This window comes from Balaenoptera ricei, chromosome 8 (assembly GCF_028023285.1).
Source record: "Balaenoptera ricei isolate mBalRic1 chromosome 8, mBalRic1.hap2, whole genome shotgun sequence".
NCBI lineage: Eukaryota > Metazoa > Chordata > Mammalia > Artiodactyla > Balaenopteridae > Balaenoptera > Balaenoptera ricei.
Genome location: NC_082646.1, coordinates 35,476,299 through 35,489,108, shown reverse-complemented (window position 1 = coordinate 35,489,108; position 12,810 = coordinate 35,476,299). Strand labels below are relative to the sequence as shown.

Below are 12,810 nucleotides of genomic sequence, written 5' to 3'. Positions count from 1 at the left end.
ACGTTGATAGATCAGATTAAAGTCTAGCACAGGTTAGTGCTTAGGGACCCAAGGAATGTCAGAACCCAGGTATGGAAGGAGGCACTAGGAATAGGAGTTGGGAATTTAAAAGGAGACATATTACTGGTTAGAACCCCTGCAAAGAATCTGGCTAATATGGTTAGAGGATGAACAGGACCGAGAGAAAGCAGAAAGAAATCACTTGATATTAAGCCAGTGGATTCCAAAGTGAGGATTCTGTTCCTGTGTCCTGTTCAGAGTCTACACTGGCATCCAAGTACTGGACAGACAGATTATAGCATAGCTGATGGCAGTATGGAACAAGTGATGAAGCAGAGACAAGGCAGTTCCTAACTCTGTGCAGAGTACCTGGTCAACTGGATAAAAGTTTAATTTTACGACTGTTTTCATTTGCAGGTTGTGCATTTCTTATTGTTCTTTAATGCTTAATTAGAAAACTGTGCTATAATATTAACTTTTTATTACCAAAATAATATCTAATATGCTCTTCCAACTTGATACATCTCATATTTACTGAAACCTAATTCACCTGAATACAATGCTACACAGTGATGCATTGGTAGGATATAAAAAAATTTAAATGCAAGTTTTCAGGGGCTTGTTTTCAAGATTAATCTTGCCTTTTGATTTGTTTGGCAATGAAAATAAAAAGACTAACCACCTGGAGGACGTTGTGGAGAACCCAGTTTAGTTACCTCAAGAGAACTAAATTTGCCTGTGTTTTCGTGAGACCTTGGATTCCACCAGGCTGGGCTGTGAAGCTCTAGAAGAAAAATCAGTTCCTCTGAGTACTAGGGTGTATTACAGTGACCTGCCAGCATTCCGCAGTGGGCCTGTGACTTTTTTTTTTTTTTCTGTTGGTTTAGGAAGCAATTTATTGGCTTTGCAACTAGGCATCCATGGAGCTTGAAGCCACAGAGTGGAAAAATCTTATTTGATGTTGTGGCTTTTGAAAACTAATAACCAGAGTTTGTGGTTGCAAATAATGCCAATATTGCAGACAGAGTGGACAGCCCGTCAGTAGGGATATTAATTGTTACCAAAGACTTGCAATATCTGGTGGGAGAGTTGGTGTCAATTTTTATATCACTCTGTTTTATAGACATAGTTATTTATTATTCAGGCATGCCACAAGCTGACCGTGCTGCCTGCTTTGTTTATGGGTTAAATTGTTCCTGAACCAAAACTTTCCACTGGATACTACAGCCAGTATGCTACCTTTGATCTTTTTAGTGTTCAGAGAATTAAAACTCCCTCAGTGGAAGTTCCAGGCCTGAACTGCTGATGTGATACCCTGTTAGATTATTGCATGTTTTGTAGTGTAATGCTGGGTGTCCCTTGGCTATGTAGGTTGATTCTATTCTAATAATTCTCCATGTGGCCTAGAAGGATAGGATGGATTCACCTGCTCTGGCTCAGATCCTCAGTTCAGTACTGATGTTTTACTGCCTTGCTCCTATTCTTCATGAAAAGTCAGTGCCAGAGAAAAAGCTTGACAAAGCCCACTCACACCCAAATAGAAAAGTCAGGTGACTGTTGGGGTATCATCTGGACTTATAAAATATGATTGCATTGGTTCAATCTGGCTTTTATAGACTTTTACAGGTTTTCGTGTTTTCCTTGAGTTTTAATCAAGTCTAAATCCTACTGCTAACCCAGTTCCCCTCTATTCATCAGCATATCTGAACTTCGTAAGTGATTTGCTCACTCTAATAAAGTGAAAAAAATGTGTTGTGGACATAATTGTATATGTCACTGGATTTGTGACCTGTACTTTTTTTTTTTTGAGTATGTGTTTATGCTGTTTAGGTTTGAGGAAAGACTCCTAGGAGAAATATTTAGCACATCATTGTCTGACTATGATATAAATGTTGGTTAGATGCAAGAGAGACATGCTTTCTCAGTTCTTATAGTTGTGAAATCTGTAAAGCCCAAGCTGTTCAATTGCTGAAACATTTAATAGTATATAATGCTTAGTACTTAAGGTTGTGGAATTATATCAACAATGAACAGGGAATAATTTTCTTTATTCTCGCTCATTCTTACTTCCAGACACTAAACAGATTTTCCACAGTTAGAAATAGTAGGATGAATTTAAGCCTGCTGAAGAGATTGTTAGGAAATAGATATTTTATACAGTTCAGGAATGTTTCAGAATTTACGATATTGGTAAATATAGAAGCTATTATTGTACTTCTTCACCATCTAGGTATAATTCAACTGTTGTCTTTGTGAATGTTTATGCTCTTGGGACCCGTCATAAATGCATCTGAATAATAGATTTCTTTTGTTCCAAAAGTATTTTTCCAATATCACATTGTGGAGGTAAAAAGGAAACCTATAGCAGTGTTCTTGACCTCAATAATTTTTTGGAAAGTTAAAATTTATATATAAAGCTACATTTTGATTGCTCTCCAGTAATCTCATGGTCCAGATGGTCAGGAAGGGGAAAGATTATTACTGGCAAATACAGCCAGGAAAGTTTCATGCAGGTGGCAAGAATGTGGATAGCTAACATAATTTTCCAAAGTATCTGGCCTATCCTTTTCATAATATTTTATGAAGTCTAGAATAAGAGTTGGTATGTTTCTCCTTATAGAGCAAATAGATGGTGGGAATGTATTGTTAAATTCATCTATTGAAAGCCCACTGCGTATTAAGTATTGTTTTTGGAATATTACTCTCACTAAATCAAACTCCTGTCATACCACCTAGGTATCGTCAAGATCTGTCATTGCAGGACCAGCTGTTATATTCAGTGTTAGTCTGGACCCCCCCAAGTCAGATAATGCAGTGGTTTTTATTTATGTGAATATTAATAACTAAAATATAGAGCATCACAAATAATTGATTATAAGAGAAAATATTCGGGTATCAGAAACTTGCATGTAATAAGAAATGTTTTCAGATTTTGCTTAAGCAAAGTCTTAGAAAAAATGGCTCAAGCAGTCACAAAATCCATAGCCATTTTGTATAAGGCCCTGTGATGAGTGCCGAGAGAGTCATTTTGTATATGTTTTGTGCCCAAGGTCTGGTGGAGAATAGACTCCCTCTAGTTTTCATGGTCTCTTAAGGCATTTGTAGGTCTCACGCACCAGAGATTCTAATACTGGCTTCTAATCTCTAGAGTACTGCTGGGGAACACTAACTAGGCAGCTTGGATCTGCCTGATTTGTGTCGGAGGTACCTGTTGGACTTTGAGGGTGGGGCAGGCAGGGAAGTGACTGGCTATCCATCTGCCCTTTCTCCTGAAACCCAATTTATGTGATAATACCTTGAATTATTTTATACTTGCGTTATAGGATTGTTAATTTCTGTTTTCTTTCCTTGTTATGTTGTGCTTAGTAAACTATTAATGTGATACTTTGACAGCATTATAAAGAAAAATATTTAGGGAAAAACATTAGATATGGGTTTAAAAAGTTAGTAGGCCACTGTCCCTAATTCATGAAATAAATTATTTAGTGTTCCTGTTTCTTTTCTTATAGAACAAATGATGAATCTGAAAGCTTCATTTGGACCAAGAAACATAGTATGCTTTTATAGAACTAGGACTATAATATTTAAAGAGAACAATCTTAGTTTTTTTGAAGTCATTTCCCTGAAAAATCAACCAAAGAAAAAGAGGGAACAAAAGTTACTGTCAAATTGGGGCAGACCCAGAAAACTGCTGGAAGGAGAGTTGTTTTCGTTGTGAGGAACCAGACATACAGTTGCTTTTGCAAATGTTAAAATTTCTCCCCAGACTTCCTCATTATAATCTACTATTGTCACACTGAGTCTATAAATAGTATTTGTAAGGGAAACAGACCAGAAAACCATTCAAGTAAAGCAGAAAATGGCCATTAAGTTTTGGACAAAGAGGTGCAACAGCAAAATGAGAACTTGAGTTTCCTTCCTTGTAACCAAAATCTGATTTAAGGCAACACCACAGTTTTGGAGTAGCAGTTACCTTGGGGAAACCTTTGGACTTCTGAAGTCATCATCGTAAAATACTCCCTGGGACCACTAGGGCTCTGCTACGTAGGCCAGTGAACATTTTCTGGGTTGATCAACTGGAAGGTTCTAGTATACCCACGTCAGTCTAAAATCAAGTTATAATCTAATTTATTTCAAAAATACCTGCTGACAGGCTTCTCTGTGCTAGATATTTATTTACCCTTTGAGAAAATTAATAATATGTGGTCTGTGCCCTCCTAGGGTGTAGGCTAATAGGAAAATAAAGTGTTTTTCATTATTTGTTTAAAAAGTTATAGATTATTTTTTAGGCTTTACAAAAACTAGCAATCTCCTTTTCTACCAGTCCCTGCCACTTAATTCCTCAGAAAGACTGTTGCAGGAGAATGGGGTATCAGAGGATGGTCATGTCCCAGGTCTTGGGCGAGTCCCTGGGATGCACCGCCAAGTGAGGGTCCTGGGCTTTGCGCAGGAAAGAATTCAAGAGTGAGCCATAGTAAAGTGAAAGCAAGTTTATTTAGAGAGATGCACATTCCATAGGCAGAATGTGGTCTGTCTAAGAAAGCGAGAGCAGCCCCGAAATATGGGGTGGTTAGTTTTTATGGGCTGGGTAATTTCATAGGCTAAGGAGGGGGAGGATTATTCTAACTATTTTGGGGAGGGGGCAGAGATTTCCAGGAATTGTGCCACTGCCCATTTTTTGGTCTTTTATGGTTATGGCACCTGTGGGTGTGTCATTTAGCATATGCTAAGTATTACAGTGAGTGTATAATGAGGCTCAAGGTCTACTGGAAGTCCAGTCTTCTGCCATCTTGGGCCTAATGGGTTCTAACCAGTTTTTGTCCTATCCTGTTCTTCCTAATGGCTGTGTCATTCTTTTAAAGGTTGTGCCCTGCTCCCTTCTTTACTGTCTCAAGACCACTTTGAACTTTTAGCCATTCCTCAGTTTCTTCCAAGACCATGATTACCTTGCTACTTCTTGAGTTTTTCTTGTTGTTGTTTTGTTTTTTAGTTTTAGGTACCATCCTTTCACTTCATAGTGTTGTCACACTATGTCTTGAGTTCATACTATCTTACATGCTCCTTTCCCTTTCTCTCAATAGAGGTAAAACTTCATTTTGGCAAAATGAATTCAATTTTTAAAGTTTATATTTCAGTGATTTTGTACATATTACTCACGACTCAGTTATTTCAATTATTTTGATTGTGTTATTTGTATAACTTTGTTTTCCCAGGAGTTAATTCACTTGTCCCTTGGTATTTGCAGGGGATTGGTTCCCGTACCCACTGGCTTCCAGAATCCACAAATGTTCAAGTCCTTAATATAAAATCCCATAGTATTTGCATATAACCTATGCATATCCTCCCGTATTACTTTCAGTCATCTCTAGATTACTTACAATACCTAATACAATGTAAATGCCACGTAAATATTTGTGGCACGCGGCAAATTCAAGTTTTGCTTTTTGGAACTTCTGGAATTATTTCCCCCTGAATATTTTTGCTCACTAGCTATAATTGCCTTTGAGTTTTCTTTAAAAACAAACAAACAAAAAGAAGTGTAAATTTCCTCTCATTACATTTAGACACATCAGGATATTGATCAGTTCTATTTTTCTTTCTCTGCAGACATTTCCTGGAGCTTCTAACCTATTGCTCCAGTGTAGACAAGAGCCTCTCTGGACCTTTGGCACAACTGTTGTCCTAGAATAGCTCAGTGTTGTCCTGAGAATTCCATTTGCTTCTTTGCTTTTCTAGAATTCACATTTTCATGTTTTGTCCCCAAGTTTTGTGAGAGTGTGTTAACCAATAGCTTCTGATAAAAAGAAGCATATGAGAGTAAGGTTTTTTGTTTTTGTTTTGATATTTATTAAAAAGGTTGGGAGGTGTTAATTTAAAAATCTGGGGTTAAAGTGCTTCTTATACAGACTTTCAACTAGTGTACTCTTTCTATTTACATCTCCTCTTATTTTCTCACCTCAGGAGTACCCATTGCCTCTCCTTCTGTAGCCCTAATTGACATACTTTTTGGCTTCTTTCTCTGCAGGCATGTTAACATTACCTTCCATCATTCAAAGTTTTGTTGACTTTTTCCAGGCTCATCAACAGATCTTCAGTGGCAGTAGAGAGCTGCCAGAATGATGACTGGATATTTCTTTACTGAAAGTACAAACATATAATATGCTATTGCACACTCCAGTTAAAATCTTCTATCTATTTGTAAAATGTTTTTCTCTTCAGCTTATTGTTGTCAAAACTGGGTTGTAATGTAGCAATGATAGTTATTTCTGCAGAAATTAAAATCACATTTTTAAACACTTTAGAAAAGTTCCACTTACTTTAAGGCTATTACTGTGTTTTTGAGATTAATGTGAGTCTCCCAGGTAATCCTTTGGTTTCTGTTTTGGTAACTGAATAAAATACAGTGTGAAGTAATCATAGGAATAAAATTTCAAACCAGCTTAGTTAGTGTAAGCCTAGTGGTTTTGAAAAGAGAGAAGAAAAATCCGAGATTGTAATTTTAAATTCTTAAATGGAAACTATTCTTTCTCTTTCTTAATGAGTTTTGTTGGTAAGACTCTTGATGTGCTGTTCTCACTCACCTCCTTTTATTGTAGACTTTATGCCAGACTTACTAGACTTCTGGTCTCACAGGATGTTTTCAATCTTAGTATGGATGAAGGAAGAGGTGGGAGCCTAAAGAATAAGGACATAGAAGGGAAGGTTCAAGGCTTAAATCAAAATAAAATTTGCATTCACCTTATTTCTTTTGTTAGTTTTGTAATCCAAACATTCCGACTTTAGTTAATAATTCATATTAAGTATAAGTTACAGAAATTGATGTGGATGAATTAATCTTTCACAGTTTACTGTGTGGCATTGTGCATTTTTAAAGAATACGCTGCTGTAACTCCCTATTCACTTATTTTTTCGTTTGTCCTCACAAAGTTCCTGAACACTTCCCAGGCCTCAACAATATAGGTTCAGATAGTTTTCTAAGGCAGTGCTTCTCAACTTTAATGTGCAAAGGGATCAACTGGGGAACCTGTTAAAATGCAGATTCTGGGCTGGGGCCTAAGCATCTGTATTTCTAACAAGCTCCCAAAATGCTGATGCTGGTGGCCCTCTGACCATTCTGACTAGCAAAGGTCTAAAGTACCTTGGATATGAGAGTGATACAGTAATACAGAATACAGAGTCTGTTTTTAAGTATCTATAAGTGTTGAGCTTCAAGAAAGAAGTCAGTGGGAGACTTTGCCTTACTGGCTGCTACTAAGTGCATCTTAGTACTGGATTTATTGCTTCTTATAGATTTAATGAATTTATTATTTGTAAGATCCTGTTTAGAAGTGATTCCAGTACTACACTTTTATTAATGTGTGAATTTTATTTATTAAATATATAAACTATATTCCCCTAGTGCCTTTGAAGAAAAAATATTATACTTGATATGTGCTAAACTTCAATTTGTAGCACACAAACGTCTCTTATATATAGCTGTTAGTCATTGAAATCCTATTGTATATACTGTTTCCTGCTTGTAAAAACATAAAACCACAGAATATATACAAATTCATAAGTATCTTTATTGTAATGTTTATTCTTGTGCAATTGGATATCAGCAATGTAAAGAGGTTAATGCTTTTTTTTTTTTAAACTTATCTTCTAAATAGCTCAGTCACTAAAAGAATTTGCAAGACTACTCATCGCAGTAGAAGAAGAAAGGAGAAGACTGGTAAGTCTCTTCTCCATTTCTTAAGAATAATGCTTTGTTTGGACATGTTAAAAGAAAAAATAGACCTTCTGAATTAGATTTAGCCATACCAGATTTTATAACTTGATACATGTACTGAATGTTACAGAAAAGATTTGTGAGTATGATGATCAAATATTGCTAATAAGATATACCATTTCTTTTTGTTTCATTTGGTCAGCAGATATAAATTACATTCATTTTACTTTCCATTTAGTTGTTCTGAATATTAAAAGTATTTAACAGACTGCCATGAAGAAACCCATTCTAATTGAGCAGTCTTCTAAATAACCTTAGTGCTATAATGAAGACACATTACAAGTATTAAAGACAGTTTTTGGAAGGAGCAACTAACTTTGCCAGGGTGTTAGCAGGGGACTTTCTTGAAAAGGTGACATTTGAATTGGGTCTTGAAGGCTCGGAGCATTTTGCTGGGCTGGGAAGAATGGGAAAGCATTCTACGTTGACACATTAACTTATGTGACAGTATCAGAGCATGGTTATTAGTAATACATTTATCCACTCACAGATATAATTTTGTACCCATTGTGTTCAAAGTTCTGTGTAGGCCCCTGTCTATGACCCAGGCTGCCCATTCGCATATGGAAAAAATAGTAGCATATATCCCACAAGATCGTTGTAAAGCATTTGTAGCAGCACCTGGCACATTATAAATAAATGCTGATGGTGGTAAAGATGTTGGTTGTCAGTTACAGTGAGGGTTACAGACATTTAAAACATCATCTTTGATATCACTGGCTTCACCATCCTGTTGGGGAGTTATATATACACATAAATAAAGTGCTCGGGGTGTGGACTGAATGGGCTAGGAACACAGCAGTTTGGTGTCATTTTGCTCAATAGATGAGGGAGAGAAATTTGAGGAGGGTGCCCTTAAGGAGGCCCTGACTCCTGGGGAACATTGCCTGAGCTGAGGGAGAATCACACAACTAAGACATGGCAGTTATATAAGTGAGCTTGAGCGGAGGCCACAGGTGGAAGGAAGTACTGTGTATATTTGTAGAATAAGGCAGAGGGTTCTTAGAAGTTATCAGTAGAAGACTGGTTGGTAGTTTTGGGCGTATGTGGCGTTTAAGAGCCGGGCTAAGAAGTTTTGGTCTTTGTTATAGGCTGTGGGAAAATTGCTAGAAGTTTTTGATAGAAGAATGAGAGGATCAATATGGGATTTAGGAGAGATTAATTTGGTGGCCATGTGGGAGACATATTAGGTAAGGAAGAAATGTTGTGGAGAGGGGTGACCATGTTTTCTTAGGAAACCTCAGCCTACCATAGGTCTGGTCCCAGTATCAGAGAGATAGCCATGCAATGTGATCTGTTCTAGATAGAGATGAGCCACTGTGGGAGACTGACCCTCTCTGGGGTGGTCAGAAAAAGCTTTTCTGTGGGGGTGACTTGACACTTTTAAGTGCTTTATACATAAGCCTTCATAAACTTCTATACAATCGAAGTTCAGGTTCCATGGGGAGATGTGGGTGGTATGTGCACTTATGGCCCAGAAGACAATCTGATGATGGAAGTGGGAAAGAGTGGTTAGAGAGAAGTGAAAATAAAGAGTTGGAAATGGCACGGGAACCAGGAGAATACAGTTGACCCTTGGACGACACAGGATGGAACTGCATGGGTCTAGGTATACGCAGATTTTTTTCGGTAGTAAATACTACAGTGCTACACAATTTACTGTTGGCTGAAACCGTGGTTATGGAGTGCTGACTATCAGTTACATGTGGATTTTCCACTGTGCCCTTAACTCCCGTGTTAGTTAGGTTTCTGGGTTGAGTGATTCAAATCCTGTGCAAATAGTTCAGGAGAGCAATGAGTCAACTAGCATGGGCTATAATTATAGAAAATGTGTAAGAGTATGGGAAAGTGTGTTGTAGCTTGCAGGAGGAAAAAGAGCCAAGAGAATGTTCTCTTCTAGCACTGAGGAGAGGCCTGGAGGCACCAAGGGAAAAGCTCTTCTTCTGTGCTGGGACAAAAGAGAGGATTGGTTAAAACATAGAACTTTGGACAGTAAATTTGTTGGTTGGACGGATGGATAACAGTATTAGGAAGGAGTGGTCATCTGCTGTGAGAGGAGATTGTAGAAACAGTTTAGAACAGCCAGGAGCAGGTTCTACAAGAGAAAAGGGACTCCTGGTCAGGGATCAAGAGCCATGGAAGTTAAACATCATGAATATGTCCAGGAAAGATTAATAACCATGTTTTCATGGATTTTTCTAACAATACCCAGAGCCCTGGATTGTGAGTGGTAAGAACAGTTGGGAGGTCAGATTCAGGTAGGTGGTTGGCACAGAAGACATGGTGTTGGATTACAGGGACGTGGATTTGTATGATATGAAAATGGGTCCTGATTGAGTACAGCGATGACTGAGGCAGGAGGATACTGATAGCCTTAGGAAGCAGAGAGGGCAAGCATGAGTGCTTACCTATAATGAAGGTTAACTAGGAACACAGAAGATTCTAAGAGAGGACAAGGACATTGTGATCAGGAGTGGCAGTTGAAACATAGTGAACTTGGCAATGGAGCTAGTTTAGATAGTGATAAAGTTAAGGTGTGGTTGAGCAGGGAGAAAGACCCTAGAAATTGAGAAAGCTGAGCTCTGAAGTTTGGAAGTTTTATGAGCAGGATGTTGAGATCATCCAATATGATAACAGGATAAAGGCCAAAAACCAAGAAGTGGCTGAGGAATGTGGTAGAGTGTTTCATAAGCAATGGAGATGGAGATTGGCCCACCAGCTCATAGTGTTTCAAGGATCTTCATTTCTGCCCTTAGCCATATTTCTCATGTTGGAGCAAGGAGGGAATTCTACATTCATGAGTGAAGTCATACTGTGGGTTTTGATTGCCTTACCTGTTGTTTCAGAGAAGATCTGAGATAAAAAATGCAAAATAATGAAGAAAAATCTCTATAGATGAAAGACTAATGGATTGCATTTCCACAAAGATTATATAAAAGTAATCATTTAAACACACAAATCTAAATATTGGAGTATTTAATCAACACTTCCAGTCTTTTGGTGTTACTATAACTGAAGATACAGCTGGTAATGGATTTTGTGCAAAGAATTTGTATTTTAAAAGGTAGTGCTTCATTTAGGAAGTAGAATATTTTAAGTGTACTAGGAAAGTGTAAAAGAGTCCTATAACTGATTATAAAGTCAATTAATCATTCTTTTTTTAGTGATAAATCATGACATTGTATATTAATTGAATTTAACCAAAGCCTAAGCATGTCAGAACAGTGACTAAACAAAAATAAAATCTCAGGAAGATGAAAAAGGACACAACAGTTTAAACAAATTCTCTTGCTTCCAATGATTTACCATACTGAGTACATCATCTGGGTCACCTAAAGTCTATTTGCAGAGAAAGAGCCTAAAGAAACATTGATTTTTAGAAATGGAACTTCCTCTTTGCTCTTTACTAACTTTAAGTATTGAGTTTTTGAAAACAAACTCTGCTAAAGCCAACTGAAAATGCATAGTTTTAATGCAACAAAAAAGTGACCCAGAGTAAGTTTGAAAATATCTATTTCAGACACTTATGAGGGTATAGTTTATCCTGTCATACTTCTCACTTAAAAACCCATCTTCCATGATTTGACATTTTCCAAGATGTCAATTGACACTTGCCATCAAGGGGCTAATAGAGAACAGCCTTTTAACAAGACAAATGTAAGAAATAATTTAATAGCCCTTTGTAATGGCCTTAGTAAAATGCTTATTACTTGCAGTCGGGATATGGTATTGATTAGTGACAGAGGCTTTTTTTTTAAAAAGTGCATCTTTATTGGAAATGTTAGGGTTTTTCCCCATGGAATGCAGCATGTCCATGCTTTTGATTAGAGATGTCATAAATTAGGTGTCTAGGTGGAAAGATTCTGAGACAGTCCCCAGTGTAGACAGGGGCTTCTAAGCCATATAAACTTGGTGGTAAGGTCTCTTCAGTTTCCGTTTCTCCACAGGAACTGCTCTATTTTACTGCAGATCATAGCTGACTGGGCTGTGCAAATGCTACCATTTAACCCATGCTGTTCAAAATTAATTTGAACAAATATTAACATATCAAGAGAACCCTCTGGAGAAGCATGAAATGGTCAGTTGAGGCCTTCTGGAAGAGATCTTGGTACCTTCTCCTTTGTTATTTCTATTGAAATACTGAATTTGACCCTTTTGCCTCCAGGCCTTTGGCCCTGACATCCCCCTCTCCCTGAAGCCCTGGAACTGTACTTCACCCCTCATTCCTCCCTTCTCAATACTCTGCCTCTAGTTCCCTATTCTCCATCTCCCTGGGCTTGCTTTCTGCTCTCAGTGTGTCTCTACAAGCTTCTTTTGGATTTAGACCTTTGCATTTGTCATTTCTTCTGCCTTGAATATCCTGATCCACATATCCTCTCATGATTGGTTCCATTTTGTCCTTCAGACTTCACCTTCTATATCTCCTGGGGGCTTGCACTTTCCATACAGTTTAAATTAGTCCCCTTTGGTATTTCTTTGACAGAAATACCTGCTCTCATGCAGCTTACATTCTACTGGGGAGAAACAGACATTTAAACAAATTATGTCTGAGGGAGGTAAATGCTAAAAAGAAAAATAATGCACCTGGTAGAATATGTTGCCATTTATTGGGATGAAGAAGGAGATGAGGGAGAAATAGTTAAAATTTGAATCTATTTAGGTGTTTGCTGGATATCCAAGTAGCCTTGTTGAGGGAGCATCTGGGTATATGTATGAGTCTGGAGTTCAGGGGAGCACATGGAACTGGAGATATAAATTTAGACATTGTCAACATGTTGAGAGTATTTAAAGCTGTGGGAATGTATGAGATCACCCAGTCTGTGAGTGTGCAGACAGAAAAGGTGGGAGGGTCAAGCCCTGAGGTGCGGAGTCCAGAGTTTGGTCAGATGAGGTAGAATCAACAAAGGAGATTTGGATCAGTAAGAGGACCAGGGGAGAGCTGTTTGGACAGCTTGCTGGAAGTCCCATTTATTCACTTGGGTATCATGGAGATGTAGGGCAATAATCAATGGAAACTTACAGGATGTGGACCAGAGGCT

At 37.8% G+C, this 12,810-nt stretch overlaps 1 protein-coding gene across 1 annotated transcript in view; it reads left to right on the top strand.

The window, feature by feature from the left end:
* The window catches only part of ARHGAP42 (Rho GTPase activating protein 42), a 291,265-nt gene that overhangs the window by 97,202 nt on the left and 181,253 nt on the right, over positions 1-12,810 (top strand). The window contains exon 3 of the mRNA XM_059930533.1: positions 7,653-7,714. Coding sequence (XP_059786516.1) covers positions 7,653-7,714 — 62 coding nt within the window. The remainder of the gene's footprint in view (positions 1-7,652; positions 7,715-12,810) is intronic.